The sequence below is a fragment of the Kogia breviceps genome, chromosome 8 (genome assembly GCF_026419965.1).
Source record: "Kogia breviceps isolate mKogBre1 chromosome 8, mKogBre1 haplotype 1, whole genome shotgun sequence".
Lineage (NCBI taxonomy): Eukaryota > Metazoa > Chordata > Mammalia > Artiodactyla > Physeteridae > Kogia > Kogia breviceps.
The window spans coordinates 116339268-116362046 of record NC_081317.1 but is presented as its reverse complement, the minus strand read 5'-3'; the positions used below and the strand labels follow the sequence as shown (position 1 = coordinate 116362046).

General features: G+C 41.7%; 1 protein-coding gene across 4 annotated transcripts in view; it reads left to right on the top strand.

The window, feature by feature from the left end:
- Positions 1-22779, top strand: part of CLCN3 (chloride voltage-gated channel 3) — an 84524-nt gene that overhangs the window by 15457 nt on the left and 46288 nt on the right. Inside the window, exon 1 of one of the 4 annotated variants that reach the window (XM_059071531.2) lies at positions 19083-19365. The exons of the other annotated variants lie outside the window; for them this stretch is intronic. Within the exon in view, the coding sequence (XP_058927514.1) occupies positions 19287-19365 (79 nt within the window). The 5' untranslated portion in view covers positions 19083-19286. Of the gene's footprint in view, positions 1-19082; positions 19366-22779 lie in introns of those variants that run through there. 4 annotated transcript variants of the gene reach the window in all.

Below are 22779 nucleotides of genomic sequence, written 5' to 3'. Positions count from 1 at the left end.
ACCATTTTGCATCCCCACTGGCAATGAACGAGCGTTCCAGTGCTCCACATCCTTGTCAGCGTTTGGTGTTGTCATTGTTCTGGATTTGTTGCAACAGGTGTGTAGTGCTATCTCATTGTTTTCTATCAAGTTTTGAATTTCACTTATTTATCAGTCATAAAATTTCCATTTGATTATCTTTTTTTAAATTTTTTTGGCCGCATCGGGTCTTAGTTGCGGCACGCGGGGTCTTCGTTGAGGCACGCAGGATCTTTCGTTGTGGTGCAGGCTCTTTGTTGTGGCTCATGGGCTTCTCTCTAGCTGTGGTGCGCAAGCTCCAGGGTTCGTGGGTTCTGTGGTTTGCGGCACACAGGCTCTCTTGTTGAGGCATGCAAGCTCAGTAGTTGTGGCACGTGGGCTTAGTTGCCCCATGGCATGTGGGATCTTAGCTCCCTCACCAGGGACTGAACCTGCGTCCCCTGCATTGGAAGGCGGATTCTTTGACGCTGGACCAGCAAGGAAGTCCCTCCATTTGATTATTTTTAAGTAGACTTCTGTATTCTGGGAGAAATTCTGTGTGTCTGTTTTTCCATATTAATCACTTGTTTAAAGTCTGTGTCTGAGTCTTCTAATGTATGGATCACCTGTGGGTCTGTATCTTTTGCCTCTTTTTCCTCTTGGTTTTCAGTGTTTTGGCCCTGACTGTGGATGGGCTTTGTAATTTTTTTACGGAATGCTGGATATTGTATACAAATAATTATAGATGCTCTGGATGATATCTTCACCATAGTGTATTTAGTTGTTTTTGGCAGACAGGTAGTCTAGGATCCAATTACAATGATCCCATCAAAGATAGAGAGAATTTGCAGCCTGGTTTCAGACTTTCTGAGGGTTAGTCTGTTTTGGGCTGTGACTTTATTTTTAGGGCACAGCCCCTTGAGGATTTTAGTAGAAAGCCTGCTAGAGTGTGTTTACGAAGACTCTTTCTCCTTTTTGGGCCCTGAAATTCAGTTTCTGTCTCCCTGGCGTTTTGAAACTGCTGACAGCTCTGCTTATCATTTTAGTCTCTTAACCACTGCTGTGTGCTTGGTTTCTCAGCCACTTGCTCGTGAAGTTTAGGAACTGTAGATATTTTTAGGGAAAAGCATGATGGCATGAACTGTTCTGTCTCTTTTCTCCAGGATATCGGCCCGTTCACTTGCCTTGGTGGTTTTGCCTCCGTGGCCCTGTGAAGCTGCCGAAAGCTCCCAGCCTGGCCTCTCGGTCATACGGTGCTGCTCTGAACCAGGAAATGACTCAGGGCAAACAGTGACCAAGGCTGTCGGGTTTACCTGTTTCACTTCTGCTCGCAACGTTAGCACTTCAGGTTCTCACTGCCTGATATCTTCTCCGGCTCTTTTGTTAAATGTCCTTTGCTTTAAAAACAGCAGCAGCAGTATTTTGCTGTTATTAATCATTGGCTCGCCTCATCATCGATGGAGTTTTTCCTGATCTTAATTACAAGTTATAAACCAGCTAAACACATGTATTCATAATTTGAAACATCAGGTGAAATTTAACAGCATACCCACTTTTCTGTGTTTTCTGTGTTTCTGCTCCTTGGCCCTGTATGTGAAACAGAGAAGTAATGCAGGGCAGTAGAAAGGGACACAGGAGGACCTAGCTCTTTCCATCTTTCCACACTGCCTTCCAGTGTTGGTGATGTCTTCACTCATGGTTTTCCACAGGGACACAGTGTCACGTAGGAAGGAAGGGGCAAGGGGGGAAGAAAGGGTCTTTTTTTGTTCTTTTCTTTTTTCTTTATCAGGGAGGACAATTTTCTAGAACACAGAACACACTCTGGCATCACTGGCCAGAAGTGGGTTACATGACCACACCTAGACTGATAACTGACTAGGAGGCTTATTGACTGGTTAGAACAATCATGATTTGTTCCTTGCAGTTAGGCACATTACCAACCAAACAAAATTAAGGTCCTGTTAACAAGGGAGAAGTTGGAATGACCATAGGGTAAGCAACCATTAATGTTTCCCGTATGGAGTCTGTCCTCTGAGTTAGCCTAGTTGAAGGTACAAGCTGTGGAACAGCAGTTGACGACAGCTATCTAAGTGTCAAATTGGGTAGTACAGATTATAAGTTCGACATCTCGAAGAGAGGATATTATTTCCATACCTGTTGAGAATTGCGGAGTGTTCTGGAAAGGGAGATAATGCATGAAGGCCCAGCGGTAGGAAAAGGTGTTAGGTTGTGAGACAGCAAATGTCCTTGGTAGGCTGGTGATATCCTTTCTTTCAGCAGAGCCGAAGTGGTTCTGTTTACAGTAGCTGGGAGAGGACAGTCCTGCGGTAGAAGAAGTGCGGGCCTCGGCGAGACCTCCCTGCCCGGGCCAAGGCAGGTGCCCAAGAAGAGAGCTCATCTCTGTGTCTGCTCTGTGTATGGAGCATGGAAGTAGACAGTGGACAAGCAGTTGAGTCTTAAGTATTCTTTTATGACTCAATATCTCTCTAGAATACCAAAGAATAATTAATCACTGGAAAGAACTGGTAGTGTTTGACGTATGTGTTGAGTAGAAATCTTACGTTCATTGGCTTTCAAGTTGTAGACCTGAACTTACGTCTTGGCTCTGCCAGTTACTCACTCTGTAACCCTTGCAAGTCACTTTGCCTGAGTTTTTTCCTTTGTAAAGAGCAGTGGTACTCTTTTCTTCTGTGTTCCTTCCCCTTTCGGTGTATTACACTTTGTTCCCCCAACTTGAACAATTTCCTTTTAATTTAGCATTCAAGTGAGCTGTCAGGAACATTTCTGGTAGTATTAAAAAGAGATACAGCTCTAAAACTAAAATACGACTCTGGATTAGGATTTAGGTTGTAGAGATAAACCACTTTGGACTCCCCTGACTCCAGTCGATAATTGAGTTACTTATTTGTTACATAGCTAGCCCTTGTTTTGAAAGCAAAGAAATGGACCCAGATCTCAAAAATGAAATCAGCCTTGTCTGCTCAGAGTGAATCCTAAATAATCCAGAACGCACTGTGACTAAAAAATAGAGGTTATCCTTAATAATGATGACTAATTAGTAGTATCGAAAATCTAAACGAATGAAGAGCTGAAAAATTAGACTTGATATGTGTTTATATGAAGTATATTGAGTGAGTCACTTTAGTCTAAAATTCAGATTCTTTGGAAAATGCAAAATTTGTCATTACACGTAGCGGGAAGAGAGTGCCAAGATTTTGTTGTCAGAGTTGTATTCGTTACAGAGAACCATAAGGTTCTCGCTTCGTTGAAGATGAGACGCACGAGCGTTCCTCTGTACAACTGCAGTGTTCCCCTTAAATGCATGGCTCTCACTGGGACTAAGAAAACGGACTGACGGGGTGAGAGCTAGAGTCGGCCACTGTTCAGCAAAGTAACGATTAATTTGTGTTAATGATGGTGATGAGTTTAACATTTAGATTCTTACATCCCTCTTCGTCCCGTGTGAATTGTGACTCGTATGACTTCCTTGCTGTCTCAGGGAGTCACTCCCAGCTTTCTAGGTTGTGCGTAAATGGTAGTGTCACAAACCGAGAGAGGAAGTGGGCAAGGAACGGTAGCTTCCAGAGGGCTCACTCCTGATTGCTTCCGTTTCCTGTCTATAGAGAACCTTAAACAGACTTTGGAAACACTAAATTCAAATGTCAGACGTTACGTTTTTTTCCGAGACCTTGGGACATATAATCACTGGGAATAGAACGCAGAGGCATCCCATAGGTGGTTATATTCTGTTTCACGTACGTATCGCATCCTGAGCCTCAGGACTCAGAAACCGCGTACAGCTGCGCGGGCTGAGAGGCGGATTGTTCTGTTCTAGGTCTTGTGACCCTTCCACCTCTGCTCCAACTTAACTTACCTTCTGAGCTGTTACGAGAGATTCCAGCATTTTCATTTGAATATCTGTCAGATTTAGCTGTATTCAAAATGTTGTGAATTTGTTTGTCACATACCCTCTGGGTGGTGTGTTTGTCAGAACTGTGTTTACTAGAAACTTCAGCAGGAAAGACCTGGAGACGTGGACGCAGAGGGACCATGCCAGAAGCTGGCTGACCATCTACAGGATACCTCTTAGGATTTGGCCAAACCTCACAGCCCAGGGTCCAGTCCTTTGTCCTGCAGACACAGAAGCATGGCATCAGCCCCAGGAAACTGAGCTGTTGCTTAGAAGTGGATTCATATTAACCAGTATCTTATATCTTGTTAGGTAAAAGTCCTAACGTATTTACAGTGAGTAATATACTAACGCTTTACTTCATTTGAAAGAAAAGACTTAAAGCAGCGTATAAAGATACGCAAAATTCGGTAATTAATGTCAGTATTTGAGAAGGCTGAAGCAAAGGGAAAACGGGTTGAAATGACATACAATGTAGAGCTGAATGAGGCCAATGGAAACTTATTAGCGATATACTGTTTACTCTCTGAGGGGAGACTAGGCATTTGGCTCCAAGCTTTGTAGCAGCAGGTGAAACGAGGGAACCTGTTCAGTTAAGTGATTCACAGTGTTTATGAGAGAAAAACCCAATCAGTTTCTCAGCAGAAGCCCTATTACTAATATTAAGATAATCCATTTTTGAGTAACATTATGAAGTGGTTCCTATCTCTGTAGTAGACTGATTTTCAAGACTATGCTTGGAGTAAACAGCAGTTATTTTCACAGGGCTTTTGTGATAACATCCGTCAGTATTGCGGACTTGAATCACAAGACCTATTCCACAAGGGTACTGTATTATATGGTACAGGCATTGATTATTTATGATGATCTGGCAGGATCCACAGATGTGTTTTAGAGTATCTTGGAATAGATGGACAGTATGAAGTTTCAAAAGTCATCAAAGCATATTATTATTGTGATTTTTTTTGCCGAAGGTTTGATATATATTAGATAGCAGTGATTTTAGAATTATATTTCGGAATTATAACAGAGCTACTTACTTATATTCAGCTCATTTTCCTTAAGAAGTTGAAAAGCCTAACACACCCTAAGACTGAATAGAAGCCACTAGAAGGCCTCTTAATGAAAAGTGGGCAGGGTTGGGAGGTCTTTGTTTTGACAGTAATTTTGTGCCTTACAGGAAGTCATAGGTAAATAATTAACAGAAGGTCCAAAACTTATGTTCCGCGTGGCAAGGTCATGATGATTGCAGCTATGATAGATTTTAAAGGGAGTAGCTACCACAGACATTTAAAAAAAAAAGTATCCACAACATGCCTGGCTTTGACTAATATTTAAGTATACCTTTTAAGGCGATAGTTCTCAGACCTTTTGTTCTCAAGATCCCTTTCTATTCTTAAAAGATTATTGAGGACCCTAACAAGCTTTTTTTTTTTAAATGTAGGTTAGAGCTATCCATATTAACCATATTAAAAATTAAATTTCAATCCTTTATTAATTCACTTAAAAATAACAATAGCTAGTTATATTATAACATTAAGAACACTTTTTATGAAAAAATAGCTGTTTTCCAAAGTAAAAATAAATTGAGTGAGAAGAGCGACATTTCATGTTTTTGTAACTATCTCTAACGTCTGGCTTAATAGGAAACATCTAGATTCTTAGATCTGCTTCTTCATTCAACCTTGTGTAACGTGTTGTTCAGTTGAAACCTATGAGAAATATGTAAGAAAGTTTGGCCTTATACAAATACATAGTTAAAGAAGAAATAATTTCATAGCCTTGGCAGATCATTGTGGATATGCTTCTTTGATACTACACACAAACTCGACAGAGGGTAGTTTCTTAAAGGTGAATTGCAGCGTGGTAAGTGAACCCATACTAATGAACTTTCTGCGTTGCATTACATTAAAATCCACTGGCCTATCTTGTGCTTTTGAGTGGATCTGTTACCCATGCATGCTTTTATAATATGCATTCATCATTTGGAAACTGAGGCACTGATTTATCAGTTTGCTAGGGTTGCGGTAGCAAAGTACCACAGACTGGGTGGCTTAAACGACAGAAATTAATTTCCTCACAGTTCTGGAGGCTGAAGGTCCAAGATGGAGGTTTTGGCAGGATTGTTTGTTTCTTCTGAGGCCTCTCTCCCTCGCTTGCAAATGGCAGTCTTCTTCCTGTGTCCTCACGTGGTCTGCGTATATGTGTGTCCTAATCGCTTCTTCCTTGAGGGTACTAGCCCTACTGGATTAGGCCTTGCTCCAGTGACTTTACTGAGCCTCAGTTACCTTTTTAAAGGCCTTACCTCCAAGTCTGGTCACATTCTGAGGTGCTGGAGGCGAGGGCTTTTATCATACGCGGTTGGTGGGACACGGTTACGGTTCAGCCCATAATGCAGATTTATGCAGATCTTGCTAATGTTCACACATTTTATTACAGAAAACCAACAAGTCGCATTTTGTTGCCACCAATCCCACAATCCCATCGGAAGCCTTTAAGTGCTGGGAAGCTGTCAGGCTCACACTGGTGAATACAAGTTTTCCAAAATTTAATTTTTGCTTTTCCTCAGGAAGGAACCATTGTTCCACGGTATACACAAAAAAAGGCTTTGTGTATTCTTCCCGTTAAAAGGACGTATACTCAAGAGTTGCGATTTTGTAAAGCGAATAACTTTCACTGTTTTATGAAGGACATTTGGAAGGGAAACGGGCCTTTGTTCCCTGGTGGTGACGTGGTGTTACAGAATACAGTGCCTGCTAGCCTGTCTTGGTGTCACTGCTTGGCTTTGTGCCGGGTGCCAGCCTTGTACTTACTATTGCTCATGTACCCCAAATACTGCAGAGTGAAAAAGACGGACACTGTTGTGTAGGCTCACTAACCCTCCCACCCCCACTCCGCCGGGGCCTGTAAATATTAGGTTACTTTACGTGGTAGAAGGACTTCCCAGTTTTGAGTAAGTGAGGAGTCTTGAGATGGAGCGATTTCTCTTGGATTATCTGGGTAGCTCCTTGCAAGGCGGAGGCGGGAGGCTGAGTCCGAGTCCTGAGGCTGGGGTACTAAGAGGAAGGGGCCGTGGCCCAACCGGAGAGGGGAGGTGAAGGGCAAGGGGAGAAGTCTCCCCTGGAGCCTCCAGAAGGAGCGCATCCCTGCAGACACCTTGACTGTACACGCCTGACTGCCGCAGGCGGAAGAGAACACGTTTGTATTGTTTCAGACCACTCAGTTGGTGGCAATCTGTTACAGTAGCAATAGGAAACTGGGGCACATGTATCATTTCAGTCATACACAGATGTGTTATTATGAACATGTTTTAACCCCACAGACCTCCTGAAAAAGATCTTGGGCATCTCCAGGGGTCTGTGGGGCACACGTGACCGTACTGTGAGAATTCTGACTTAAGAGAAGCCAGCTGCGAAATGCACGTTGGGTAACTGAATAAGGTAACTTGCTGTGTTGTATTATAAGCTACAAGAATGGAAGGGCTTATATAAAAAGGGTAAAATCTGTTTGTATAATGTGATCCCAGTTCTCTTAAAATACTATATACACACACATACCCCACACAGATTTGGAGGGAGATACACCAAAATAATGATTTTTTTCCCTGGGTGATGGAATTTTTTTTTTTTTTTTTTTTTTTTTTTTTACTGCTTTGCAGTGTTTTCCAAATCGTTGCCAATTTGTCTTCTGATTTATAAAACTGAGCCAAAACTTCCAACTCACTCTAAGGTGTATTTGTCAATGTAGGAAGATAGAACATATTTCATGAATAGTTTAACTTGCTTTATAACTTAAAATCTAGCCATGTGGTAAACGGGCCTTCTTTGGTTCTCTTGTGCTGGGCGTTGTAAATGTCAGGTTGGGGCTTGTGCCCGGCCGGCATATCTCCAGGTCTTTGAACGTGTTTCCTCTGCCTGTAATACCAGTTAGTACATGTGCTTTGCTTCTCAGGTTACACCTCACGCCCCTAGAAGGCCTTCCCTGACTTCTCAGGTTTGGCTTAGGGGGCCTCTCCTGTGTTGTGAACTGTGTTGCTTCTGTTGTACGTTTGCTTTCTTGACTTTTCTTACTTGTTTTGGTTGTAGTTTGCCTTCCTCCTAGACTAAGCCCACTATCTTTCTGTCTAATTATCCTACTAATTTGTGTTGGCCTGTAAGTCCTTTATTTTTCTGTCTGCATTGTTCTGTTCAGAGCTGATCCATTATGTACTGATGACATATCTTAACTCTTGATGAGCAATCTTATTTTCCCTATTTCTAAATTTTGTGGGGCTGGGATATTAGTGAACTGTGGACAGCCACAGCTGCTGTTTATTTCATCCTCCCTCCTTAAAGTGTTTAATATATTGGCATACATCCAGTAGAAGCTTGTTAAAAGTTTGCTACTTTATAAAATATGCATCTGTTTAACATAGTAGCTAGTCTTACTTTATAGTGTTTAGGAGTCTTTTTTCTTTTTTATTTATTGAACGAATATTGGTGTATTGAGAAAAGTTTTGGTTTAACTGGACATCTATGAAGCTAGTAGGGTATTCAGTGGAGTGGTAGGAACTGTCATTCACCCTTGTTGTCACAGCTGTATTGCACAGGGGCCCAGAGCGGCCACTCGTCTTCATCCAGGAGGGAAAAGGCACGGGACGGAATATACTGTCTGGGTTGTATCCAGCTCCCTGACTTTAGTGACTGTCATCGCTTCTGTTTCTCATTTTTCTTTTTTAAAAAATTAATTAATTAATTAATTAATTCTCAGCTGCATTGGGTCTTTGTTGCCATGCACGGGCTTCCTCTGGCTGCAGCGAGTGGTGGCTACTCTTCATCGCGGTGCGCGGCTTCTCACTGTGGTGGCTTCTCTTGTTGCGGAGCACGGGCTCTAGGCACGCGGGCTCAGTAGTTGTGGCTCGTGGGCTCTGGAGCGCAGGCTCAGCGGCCACGGCTCACGGGCCCAGCCGCTCCGCGGCACGTGGGATCTTCCCGGACCGGGGCACGAACCCGCGTCCCCTGCATCGGCAGGCGGACTCTCAACCACTGCGCCACCAGGGAAGCCCTGTTTCTCATTTTTCTTATCTGAAAAATGAAGACAAAATATCAAATCTATTCTCCCCACCCAACTCAGATTAGTTTTGAAAACAAAATAGAAGAATATAGTAAAAGAAATGGTGCAAATGTTCCTATTATACCTGAGAGTCCTTTGTGGCAATTTTGGCTTGGGTGCTCAAAGGTTAAACTTACTTATACTTAGTGTAGCCATTAAAAAGCTTACCTCATGACATTCACATAGATTATCCTGGGTTCACAATAATCTTATACGGTTAACTACAGGGCTTAGTGATGACTTGGCTTGCCTCGGAGAAATGCTAATTCTAGACCAGGGGCACGGAAAATACAAGAGGAGCCCAGGGTATGTGTAGTACCAGAGGAAGGAAGTGCTCAAAAACAAAAAGGTGAAGGCGTGTCAAAGGAACACTGGAACTAACCTGAGAGAGTACCTAGTGACCAAACCTGGAACCATTTGAGCAAAAACCAATAAGGTAGAATTGGATTATAACCAAAGTGTAAGATGAATATAAATGAGTACATATACATACAAATAAATAAATGGGGGGAGAAAGACAAGTCTCCCATGTAGAATTCCAAATAATTTATGTAGCTATTCCACCCTCATGGAGGAGGAGCTTAATTCCCACCTCCTCCTTTGAGGGTGGGCTAGACTTAGTGACTTACTTCCAAAGAATAGAGGAGGGGAAAATGGTAACTCTGCAGTGGAGAAAGCTGGTGAACCATTGTTATAACCGAGTACCGGATGTTCCCATCAGCACTGAGGCCATATGGATGTCACATACCCCTAGGATGTGACGAGAAGGGCACTTGCCTTTGTGATATTCTTTCCAAAGACCCATAGTCCCAGCTAAGCACAAGAGAAACGATAGACAAAGCTAGACTGAGGGCATGTTTTGCGAGACAAGGTCATGAAAAACAAGGAAAGTCTGAGAAACTGTCAAGACCAGAGGAGTGGAGTGGAGACGCCTTGACTAAATGCAGTGTGGTGTCCTGGATGGGACCCTGGAATAGAGACAGGACAGTGAAAGAGAAGCTGGTGAGCTGGAGAATGTCTGGGCTTGACTTAGTGGATATGTACCAATGTCAGTTTCTTAGGTGAGAAAAATGTGCCCTGGACACATAAGATGTTAACAGTCTGGGAAACTGAGTGAGAGGGATTCGGGACCTCTTTGTACAATCTTTGGAACTTTTTTTTTTAAATCTAAAATTAGTCCAGAGTAATGTTTATTGTAAAATATGAGTAGGAAAGAATTAACTTGTAAATAGTAAAAGCAAGTGTGCTTATTGCAGAAGATGTGAATGAGAAAAGGTAGTACATTGAGATCACTCGTAACCCTACTACCTGTGGATAGCTGATTGTTTTCGAATCTTTTTTCTAGACTTAATTCTATGTATATTCCACTCAGCAAATAATTCTTAGCCTCCCGCATGGGCCAGGCACCATGCCAGGAGCTCGGGATAGAGCAGCAAACAAGAATGATGTGAGTCTCTCTCATGGAGTCTGTGCTCTGCTGAGAGAGAGAGTGAGCGCCATTAAAATAAACGATAATCCCACAAGAACCAGTTACAGTGGTGTTGTGGGAAATGCTGTAAAGAAGCAGTACGGGCGTGAGGACGTGTCGGGGGGGAATCGAAGATGCACCATTGGAGGCGAGAACTGAAAAATGAGGGGTCGGGCAGGTGAGGGAGGGTGGATTGGGGGCCCTGGGAGTTTGGGTGCAGGTGCACGTACAGGCGGGGGACCCTCAGGGAGGAAGGAGTTAGGAGCTAGAGGCGGGAGGGGCTGAGGCTGAAGAGGTAGTCAAGCGAGGTTGCAATCCTGCATTCTAAGGTTTGGGCGCTTTTTCCGGAAGAGTGATGGGGGAGTAATAATATGTTAGTGATTTTAGAAGACCATCCGGCCGCCGTGTGAGCAGGTGGATGGAAGGTAGTGAGAGCAGGGAGGTAAGTGTGGTGGGTCAAAGGGAGGTGATGGGTCTCTGACGGGCAGAGCAGCAGCTGCAGAGCGGACGGGTGCAGTACAGCTTCTGAGGTGAAATCAGGCAGACGTGCTGATTGTTTGGATGTGGTTGGGGGTGCTGTGTTCCTCGTGCGTGAAACTGGTAATGCCATGTATGAGACGGGACCTTTTTCAGTTAAGATTAAAAGCATTGCCTTAAGTTACAAAAGCTTACCTTAATAATTTTGAATGGTTGCATAATATTTGAATACATGAATGTATTCTAAAATCCTAGCAAAAATTACTGGGAGGAAGGCATTTATTAATATCTGTTAATGTGTAGTGAATACAGTGGTTTGAAAATGGATGGTAGAATTGTTGCTAAGGACACTAAATGCTGCTAAGACAGTTGGAGCTGGTCGCTTCCTGTGAATAAGAATAATGAAGTTCTTTGTTTGATGTCAGCTGCAGATAGAAAACATTACTAAAGTAATCCAAGAGTAATTTTTTAGTGAACTCAGCTCCTTGCATGGAGATTTGTAAGCAAAAACAAATTACTGATAGTGTAAAGTTGTGGTATAGCTCAGTAATCCAAGAAATGTATTCTGAGTTAGGATAATCTGACTTTGCTACAGCTTTTCAGAGGTTACGTTTGTGCATGATGTCATCAGTAGGTGACAAGTTGATTTTCGTTCCATCTGGCATCTACCGATGACATGGGTGGCATGGTTCTAATGAGTGAGGCATTTGGCCCTAAAGTTGAATTTGGCAACATAAATTCAAGCCTTTAAAAAACATGAAATGGTTACATCCTGAATCCTCAGTAAAGGGTTTTTTAGAAATTCTTAAAATCAAGTTAATAAAACACTGCCACTACCATTTAATGGGTATCTGTCAGCAGAAGGTCAAAACTCTTTCAAACCGTCTACTCAGAATTACTTTTAGAAATGAGCAAATAATTCTAGGGTTCATCTGATACTTATTCTAAGCCATGTTCTTCATACATTTGACACCCTTCACATCCTGTGGGCAACTAACTACCTTGTAAACATTTTCTGCACCTGTGTTTCCTACTTAATATGTGTGGGGTGGGGCTTCCCAAACGCGTGCACTTGGATGAGGGTTCGGTCACACATTCAGGGGGAACTAACCCGTACTAAGTTTATGAAGTGCTGTAACTCAGGATGTCACTAAAGAACTAGGAAACAGAACTCGGTATTGGAAAGTGGTGCCTTGATGCAGTTAGCCTAAAATACCAATGGAAAGCCAATCAAATACTGGTTGGATCTCCTCAGGAAGGTCATTGGAAAGCAATGAGCTTAGTTTTGATTTTCGTGTATAGAGCCCGAGGATTTGTACTTTAAATGTCACCTGTAATTATTGTCATTGCTCCACGAAAAGAAGTCCATAGAAAGTTAACTAAAATTACTCGGTCAATGAATAATTGTTTGGTATGTGTACTGTACCCCTCTTACCCTAATGTCATGATGTAATGAATTGGCTTTGTTCCTGTGCACGTAGAGCATTACTTATGAACTGTTCTTGGGAGAATTGAGAAAATAGTCGGTTAAATTCCGTTTTGTGTTGTGGTTCCAGTTAAAAAGTTCAGTTGAAAAAGGCTTCAGGAGTTGTGAACTAAGCCTATAAAATCATCAGCTGAAGTAAATACAGAAAATCGTAGGGAGTCTGTGGACCTGTTTAAACAGTTCTAAAACACTAACATTTAGAGGAAGTTCTTTGGAAGAGTCTGTGCTTAGAACAAATGAAAGTCAGTGTAGACACTTAAGAACCTGTTATCTGTAACTGATAGACACTGTAAATAAGATTTGACTAGAGGGGTTTAGGATAGGGAAGAAAAAAAGAGTAATAAGGCCACACTAAATGTTAGTAGAATTAGAGATATTTAGGATAAATTTCTAACTTTTCAGACTTTTGAATTGTGAGGTATAACACATGTCAGAAAAATACATAAAGCATACTTGTGCAGCTTAATGAATTATTACAAGGCAAGCACCTTTGCAACCCACTCAGGTTAAGAAAATAAAGGATTACTGTACTCCAGAAGCTTGCTGATCACAACCCCTTCCCTTTCCCTAGAGATAAATACTGTTTTCTCTTTGTCCAGTCACTTTTTTCACTTTACTTTATGGTTTGATCATCTAAGTGTGCATCAGTGGGATTATAATTTAGCTTTGCCCTGTTTTTGAAGGTTAAATAAATGGAATCATACAGTAAATATTGTTTTTCTTGTTTTTAAAAAAATATTAATTAATTTTTGGCGGCGTTGGGTCTTCGTTGCTGTGCTTGGGCTTTCTCTAGTTGCGGCGAGCGGGGGCTACTCTTCGTTATGGTGCGTGGGCTTCTCATTGTGGCTTCTCTTGTTGCAGAGCACGGGCTCTAGGAGTGTGGACTTCAGTAGTTGTGGCACATGGGCTCAGTACTTGTGGCTTGTAGGCTCTAGAGCGCAGGCTCAGTAGTTGTGGTGCTTGGGCTTAGTTGCTCTGCAGCATGTGGGATCTTCCCGGACCAGGGCTTGAACCCGTGTCCCCTGCATTGGCAGGCGGGTTCTTAACCACTGTGCCACCAGGGAAGCCCTGTTTCTTGCTTTTATGCAGCATGATTTTGAAGAATCTTCTTTGCTGCAAGTAGTAGCATTTGTGATGTTGCTGTAGACTATATCATTCTTTTTTATAAATACACCACAGTATACCTACTCATTTTACTACTGATGGATCTTTGAGTTTTTAACAGTTTTTGGTGGGAACAGACAGTGCTATTTTGAATACTATCCACGTATCCTCGTGGGTATGTGCACAAATTTCATTGGTCTGGGTGTGAACTTGCTGGGTCGTAGGCTGTGTTCTCCGTGGTGGTGTTCCACTTTTCACTCAGGTAAGCATGTATGAGAGCTTCCCTGGCTCCACATTCACCGACCACGTGATGATGTCTGACTTTTAAGTTTGTCCATCTGCTGGCGAGGTTATGGATTCTGATTGTGGTTTTAATTTGCATTTCCTTGGTAGCCAAAGAGATTCAGCATCTTGTCATGCTGATGAGGTATTTGAAAAAAATTTTTGAGGTCATTTGTTGATTTTTCTATTGGCATATCTGTCTTAGAGGTATGTAAAATTTATTTATTTTCTGTAAACAAGCTTTTTGTTAAATGTGTTGTAAATATCTTTTATTCTGTGGGTGGTATTTCACTCTCTGTCTTGGTCTGTTTGGGCTGCTATAACAAAAATACCACAGACTGGGTAGCTTCAACAACAGACATTGATTTCTTACAGTTCTAGATGCCGGGAGTCTAAGATTGAGGCACTGGCTGACTTCATGTCTGGTGAGAAGGAGCTGCTTCTGGTTCATAGTCTGCCATCTTTTTCTGTGTCCTCTAGGGAGCTCTCTAGGGTTTCTGTTCTAAGGGCACTAACCCTATTCATGAGGGCTCCACCCTCATGATCCAGTCACCTCCAAATATGACTACATTGGGGATTCAATATATAAAATTTTTAGTTTTCAATATATAAATTTGGTGGGATACAAACATTCAGTCTATAACATTCTCCTAATGGACAGATTATGAACAGATGTTCTTAATTGTAATGTGGTCCTGTGTCATAATCTTTTGTGTTATGGCTAATGCCTTTTGTCATAAGAAAAATTTCCCTACCCTGAGGTCATGAAGATATTTTTCCCTATTATTTTGTAAGAGCTTTATTTGCCTCTCACATTCAAGTCTGTAACCATCTGAGTGATTTTTTTGGGTGTGTATGGATAAGGGTGTATTTAATTTTTTTTTTTTTTTCATGTAGGTAGCCCATGGTACCAGTGCTACTTACTAAGAAAACCATTTTCTTACCCACTCTTTTATAGAGCCACCTCTGATATATATCAAGGGTCATATGTAAAGGAGGGTCTATTTCTAGACTCCCTATTCTGTACTGTTGGTTATTTTTCTAGCTTTATGTCAAAAGCACTCTGTTTTAATCACTCTAACTTTATAAACAGTCTCAGTGTCTGGTAAAGCAAGTCCTCTCACCCTATCTTTAAGAGTGTCTTAATTATTCCTGGGCCTTTTCATTTCCCTGTAAATTTTAGCTGAGTTTGTCACAGAAATGCCTGTTTGGGTTCTGTTTTGTTTTTAAATTGAAGTATAGTTGATTTATAGTATCCTGTTTGGTTTTTTGATTGGCATTTTATTAAGTCTGTAGATCAGTTTGAATGTTTCAGTTCATGAACATGATATACTTCTCCATATATTTGGGTCATTTTAAATGTCTTTAGTCTTTCCTGTTGACTTTGTCTTCATTCTTTGTTACACACATTTCTAGGTAATTTTTTAACGCTATTGCTATTAAATGCTGTTTTTATTTGAAAATGCAATATTTTATATGCTGGTATATTTTGAAATTCAGTTGTTGAATATTGATTTTTGAAAATTCATCAACTTTGTTCAAATCTTACTAATTCTAATGACTTATTTGTGATGTCTTTAAGATATAGTCATATCATTGGCAAGCAATGGCAATTTTGTTTCTTCCTAATCCTTACAGCTATCGCCTCCCCATCTGCCTTTGCTGGACTGCACTGGCTAGGACCTCTAGTAAACTGTTAAATGGTAATGGTGATTGCAAGTCTTTTTTTAAAGGAATTAACAAAAAAAAAAAGGAGCATGCAAATCCTAATCCAAAGAACATTGAGCCAAGTTCCGCATTGGGGTCTGTTTTAACTACTCTTCAGCTCTGGGTTGCTGTTTTTCTATATATATTGCATTATGTATGTCTAAAAGATAATAATTCTTTTAAAGGCTATTACATCTAAAAAATAAATAATTCCTTGTAATCAATGATCTTGTCTATTTCACATTTCCCCAATTGTTTCATAAAAAATTGTACATTGAAACTGGTTGATATGTCTTAAAAAAAAAATTCTATAGGGCTCCCCTTCCCTTTTTTTTTTTTTGTTCTTACTGTGTATTTGTTGAAGAAACGAACAAATCAGGTCATTTGTTTCCCATTTTGAGTTTTCCTGATTGTGTTCCTGAGCTGTCATTTAACATGTTTCTCTGTTTCCTGTATTTCCTGTAAATTGGTAGTTAGATCTAAAGATAAAAAATATTTTTGTTTTTAATTTTTTAAGCACTTATAATGTTGTAGGTTTCTTGGATCATGTGGGTTTGGAGGGGCTTGAAGGTTGAACATTACATATAGTTATGTATGTGTAGTTATAGTGCATGGTTATAATCATATAATCATGCCCTGTGCCTCCCTGATTCTCACACCTCCAGAATCCCACATCAGTTTGAGGTTAGGATCGAGGGTGCATTTGGAAGTAGAAGTACCTGCCCCTTTTGAAATTCTAAGTCCTTTTTTATGCTGCCACTTAAGTGTTCTGGTTCTTCAGAGGTTCTGTCCGGCGTGTCGACTGAAAAAAAAGCACAGTGTGAGAGTTGTGAGTTAAGTTTTATTTGGGGCAAAATGAGGACTATAGCCCGGGAGACAGCATTTCAGAGACCTCTGAGAAACTGTTCCAAAGAGGTGGGGGCGAGGTCAGTCTAGATGTGATTTTGGTGAAGGGGGAGTCCGTGCAGTCAAGCACATATTTTTTGCAGAAGGTTTCTGCTAGTCATGAGGAGCAGACGTCACCAAGAAAGATTTTTAGTGCTTTTCTAGATACGAGGAGATGCAAGGCTTGGGCTCATAAAATCTTCTCCTAAAAATATCTAACTCTCTGAAGACCTGCTCTGCCAGTTTTCCCCAGAGCCCAGAGCGCCTCATTCCTGCTCTCCACCCTGAGCTCCTTTCAGGGGGTGCTGAAGGCCAGCAGCCGCAGCGGCTCCTGATGTGATCCTTGCAGAGGGAGATGGCAAGTGCCGATTTGTAGGCAGCATGAGCATTCCCCTGCCCTGCCCCACAGCCGTGCCTAGGAATTCTTGAATTTGTCTTCTGCTCTCTTTAACTGTAATTCAGGCTCTTAGTCTGATAATACCTAATCTGTGTCCAAGTGCTCTTCGGCCACACCTTCCAGTTTACCTCTTCCCTTTCTAAAGTGTAATTGGAAAGCACCTTAGCCTGAATAATCATTCTTTTGCTTTAGGAGAAAGTGGCAGCCGTGGACCCCATAAGCATGAGAAATGTGTTCATTTCTGCCATTTTTAAAAATTTTTCAGATTTATCATTACAAAAGTCATCATGTATTTCAAAATTAAATAAGTAACATATTTGTTTAAAAATTTTAAACAATGTAGAACTTTATGTAAAGTAAGAACTGAATGTACCATCATCCTTCCCACTTCCACCTCATTCCTTCCTCAGTGATAATTGTTAAGTTTGGTATATCTCATTTTGAACTTTATACAGATACACGACATATTATATGTACATGCATACATATACAACTGTTTTTTTCTTTAAAAATATTCAAAACCTTTCCCTTACGCTACAAAACTTTTACCTGTGCAGCACTGTCAATGTATTTTATAGGGGAGGCGTTCTTCCCGCTCCAGTTAGGGTTAGCTAGCTCTCGTTTTCATTTTTCCTGTATTGACCGAGTTGTAAATCGGGAAAAGCAGGTTAAGAGAGTGCCTACAAATTACCAGGAAAACTTGTAGATAGCTTTTCATTTTATAAAAAGGCATGGAAGGATGTAAGTAGTATAAAAACTACTTTATAAATGCCCTGTAGCATATATTTTTAAAAGTCTTATAATAGTAGAACTTAAAACACCAAAGTACCAAAAAGGACCAAATTTATACGTAGTTAAGTTAGCTCTTTGTTTAAAAGTTCGCTTTCCTTGTTTAAAAAAATCATTTCGGGGGGTTGGGGGCTCGGACGGGACAGGGTCGTGCGTGCCAGGGCGCGGGGGACGGCGGGGAGGGTGGAGTTGCTGGGCTCTGACGCCTTTCTCCGCGCAGAGAAAAGAAAAAAATCATTTCCAAGAAAATTGGAAAAATACAGAAAATAGAAAGAGAAAGCCACCCATGGTCATTTCATAAATGTTAATAGCCAGAATCAGAATTAGATGGAATAGTCCTATGGCAGTATATAGTCTATATTGCTTTCCCAGAACCTTTTTTCCCAAATCCCAGGTGGGATTTTATTGGAAGATATGTCTTTCTGAGGTGCAAACTTATTGAAATTTTAAAACTTGATTTAATCTAATTTTTTAAAAGTTCCCAAATATCTAAGATGTACTAGACGAATAGAACTTCTCTCTTTACTGCCATCTGAGTCCTCTCTTTCCTTCTCTTGCCCCCAGTTCTCATATAAAATCATTGAATTGGAGGCGACCTTAGGGTTGGCTCATTCAGTACTTAGGAAAACAAATTTTACAAAAGCCTCTGAGTCCTGTGGAGCTGCTTCTAATGAATAGAACATTTTTGATTAGTGGCATCGCCCCTCCATAGCTCTTTCAGAAGGAGAATCTCCTAGTCTAATCACCTGAGAGGCAGCTGTAAAAGTTTGAACTCAGTTTAAATGAGCATCAGCTTTTTTTTTTCTTTTGATTGGAATGACAGTTTGAAACAAAAAGAGTTCCTTTACTTCTGAATTTCATAAAATGCCTAGCAAAGAGAGAGAGTGCACTTTGAGACATATTTCGCTAAAAGCCTTTTTATTTTATTTATTTATTTTTTAGCACAACAAAAATCTTTGTGAGGTAGGAAAAGAAGTCAGGAGAGAGGAAATCTCCCACCTAGTACATCTCTTTTTGCATAGTTTCACAACTAGCTAAGTTTTTTACTTAGGATGTTAAGTTTCTTTCTCCTCACACCTGGAATGTCTTACGAGCCAGTTTCTTGAAGGAAGGAAATAAGAGGCTGCTGAAAGGGATTAGTACCGATCCAGTTACTGACAATGTGAATCCACAGTAGAAGTCCGCATTAGTACATTTTAGATAATTAGGAATAGGTTTTTAAACCCAAGGTTCTTAAAGCCTTTGGTATCTTCTAGGTCTTTATGATTCACGTGACGTTACTACCTACAAATTAGTATCTTTTTACAGTAAAATCACACGGCTCGCATTTATCTCCATTAGGAATGAAAAGGTTCCTGCGCTGCGGACACGCAGAATTTCCGTTCACAGCTCTGTGTCGGAAACCGAGAAGTACGGTTTCTGTCGCCGTCCTGTGGTTGCCCCCTTGCTGTGGAAGCTGTTTGGTCTGTCACCCCCGGGCTTAGTCACCGTCACACGTAGCAGGGCCCGCTTGATGGGGAGGCGAGCCCGTCGCTCTGCCAACCGTGGCACCTTGGTGACGTCAGCCCGCGGGGCTGCGCGCGCCGACCGGTCGGGCATGGCGGCTGCCCATTCTGCTGCGGCGGGGCTGCGGGGCGCGCGCGGGCGGTGAGCTCGCGAGCTTTTCCTCCGCTTCTTCCTGCGGACCTCGGCCATGGACGCCGCCTCCGACCCCTACCTGCCCTACGACGGGGGAGGAGACTGCATCCCCCTGCGGGAGCTGCACAGGCGAGGTAATGCGGGCGGGCGGCGGGGCTGCTCCCGGGCCGCGGGTACGCAGGGCCTTGGAGGGTCCTGGTCCGGCTGTTCCCTGCGTGCGCATCGGGGCCGCCGTCACAGCGCGCTCCGGTCCTGCCGGGTGGCGCGGGCAGTGGCGCTTCTCCACCTTAATTCACACCGCGGAATCCAGTGCGTGTCCCGGTGCCATTGGATTTCAGCTGCTGCCGGTTACCGTGGAACCCCTGCACCCTAACGTCAATTCCTAGGAGAAGCTCTACCTGCCTTTTAGAGCACTTTCAAATGGCAGTAGAGAGGAACACTGTTTTATATGAATGTTTTTATTTAGCATGCATTCAGCTGATTAACTACATTGTCTTCCACAGGTATCTGGTAAAAATTTATATGATAAAAAACATGTAGGATTATTTTGACACATCGGAAAAAATCAGAGTCCGTAGTTTGTAAAAGCCAGAAAAGCGCCCAGCATTCATGTAAGTCTTTCGGCAGGCACTGCTCAAACTGATTACATGTTAATTAAACTGCCCTTTTTTCATTTTTCTTAAACTGATTATTCTGAAAATAGACTGGCAGTTCTAGAAAAAAAAAAACTGAACCACAAGAAAAATCTCTTAGCTAGATGACTTCATTTATGAGCCACATTAGTTTGAATTTCCTGCATGATATTATGAACTCATTTTGTAAGTAAGGAAGTCATGATTTTCCTGAGCATATTTAGCCTCTTATTTAAAATATAGTTTGTATTCTGATAACACCTTTCTTTAGTATTAAGTTCCATTAGGATGAAAAAATGGTAGTATATTTAACAAATACTTATTGGTTGACTTGTGTCTTCTAGACAGTTATTGTAGGCTCAGAACATTTGTAACATTATATATCCCATAGTATCCTGTTGTTAGTAAAAGCGTGCTTTTCAGATTTTGAGAAAAACGATATGAAGATCGGGTTATATATTGTGCTTTCCCTTAGCTACCTTTTTAGTAAAATATACATATATATGTACATATAAATTATTTTAGAACATTTGGGGAAGTACCTAAAAGCATAAAGAAGAAAATTAAATTTTCTCATAATCTTAGCACCTAGAATTGTTGGGTTTGTTTGTTTTTCCAGTTCTAATGTGTTCCTATGCTTTCCTTTTTTTCTGTGTTCCCATCATGCCTCTTCTGGTAGGGATTTCTTTAAACAGGAAGCAACGTGAATGAATGGTGGCTGTTCAGATGTCACAGTATTTGCTAATCAGTAATTAAACTGTGTTTTCTTTGAGCTGTTTCAACCTCCGTTTGTTGATTTATAACAAACCAGAAGACCTGGGGTTGGGAAATTTAAATTCCCAGTGTTAGCCGTGGCAGTCTTTGACATGAGTCAGGCATATGGATCCCACCTCTGTATAAGGTGTGCAAGTACTGAGAAGTAAGCCAAAGCTTTTGTGTGAGTAGGCATGGTTCCTGGTATGATTATTACTAAACTAGAAGCTTTTGGCTTCTATTATATTTTCACAAATAGTCCTTTAGGAACCTTGCTTAAGGTCTAAGTCAGTCCCACTCTTGGCAGCTCAGACGGGTTCCTTATCCCTTGACAAGACCTTCCACAGCCAACCTAAGCCGTTTTGTTTGAGAGTAACACTGTGTCTTTGTAGTACAGGTCAGTTGGTTATTAGGCTCACTTGACCATTCTGTAGCATCCTAGCATCTGTGGGTAAGAGGGTATTTGTGTTCCATAATTTATGACCTTTTCTGTCCCTGGGTCAAAACAAAGGAACTGGAGATGTGGAGACAAGCAGTTAACATGAATCAAGAAAAAGAATGAGCTTCCCTGTAAGGACAAAATGGCAATGACTAGAAATATCTCTGGGAAAGAGCGAAGAGGCAGATAACCCAAGTATAAAATTGTAAAGGATATCAGTGAAGGAAACATAGACTGTTTACTGAATCCCTGAATGCTAGAGTTAGGAATTACCTTTGTGGAATAAATTAGATTTAATGCTTCTTGTCCAGGCAAGATAGCAAATATGACAGTTCCCACTTAAGTGAATAATACAGAGACTAGAAATGTATGTAGATTAAAAATAGAATTAGGGCTTCCCTGGTGGCTCAATGGTGAAGAATCCGCCTGCCAGTGCAGGGGACACGGGTTCGAGCCCTGGTCCGGGAAGATCCCACATGCCATGGAGCAACTAAGCCCGTGCGCCACAACTACTGAGCCTGTGCTCTAGAGCCCGCGAGCCACAACTACTGAAGCCCGCACGCCTAGAGCCCGTGGACCACACCGAAGAGCAGCCTCTGCTCGCCGCAACTAGAGGAAGCCCGCGCGTGGCAACGGAGACCCAGTGCAGCCAAAAATAAATAAATAAAATAAGTAAATTTATTTAAAACAAAATAGAATTGGTTAATATATTGTTGATGGATTAGAAGTTAGAAATTAATATGACATTTTAGAAATAGTTATCTTTGGGGGTAAATTTCCTATCAGACACTATTAAGTTCTTTCATAAAATGTCTCTTCCATTTTCATCAAGTGGGGGAAAGAAAACCTTTGGTTTATTTGGATTGTTAGTTTTATACTCTGACTTTTTTCCTTATTTGTTCATGAAGTTTAGGTAGTTTGGGGTTGAATTCTTTTTTACTCTAACAGGCCCTTATAGTGGGTTTCATCTCTAGCATTATTTGAGTATTGTTTCATTTGAAGTTTGTGTAGAGCTCTCGTGTGTGTACAAGGCACTCTCAGGTGCTGTGGAGAACTGGTGGGAGTAGTAAGGGTGATGTTAATAAAAGCTAGACACTGTGCTAATAAGTGCTTTACGTGTGTCAGTTCATCGATGTGTAACAGATTATTTTAATCCCTGTCACAGACTGTGAAGTAGGAACGGTTATAATCCCCATTTTCCTGTTGACAAAACTGAGGTAAAGAAATGTTTAAGTAAAGTCAGGATTCAGTGCAGATGATGAGACGCGTAGTCTGATTGTGGAGACGCACTGCTTTGCACTGTGTCTGTCCCTGTGATAACTTGGCATGCGCAGTCTGCTAGGAGCGTAAAGAAGGCTTCCCAGGAAACCCCAAGGAAGCTAATTTCTCGCGAATGGTACAGACTGCATGTTCCGCGAGTCTGTGTTTGGCGGGGTGGGGGAGTGGAGACCGGTCTTCTTTTGACAGGTTTTATCCAGGTCGGCCGAGTCTGCAGGTCCGCATGGGATTTGATGCGCGTTCCTGGAGGGGAGGGGAGGCTAGTGAGCGCTCTGGTGGGACCGAGTGCCTAGTATGTTGTCCCCTGTCCCCCTGTCCTGTTGTGTCACTGGGTCAGCCAGAGGGCTCCTGTAGGAAGGTAGAAGAGTGCCAGATCCCAGAGGAACTTGAATGCTGGGCCAATATTGGTCCTAAACCACAGGAGGTGCAGCTTTCCTTCTGAAATA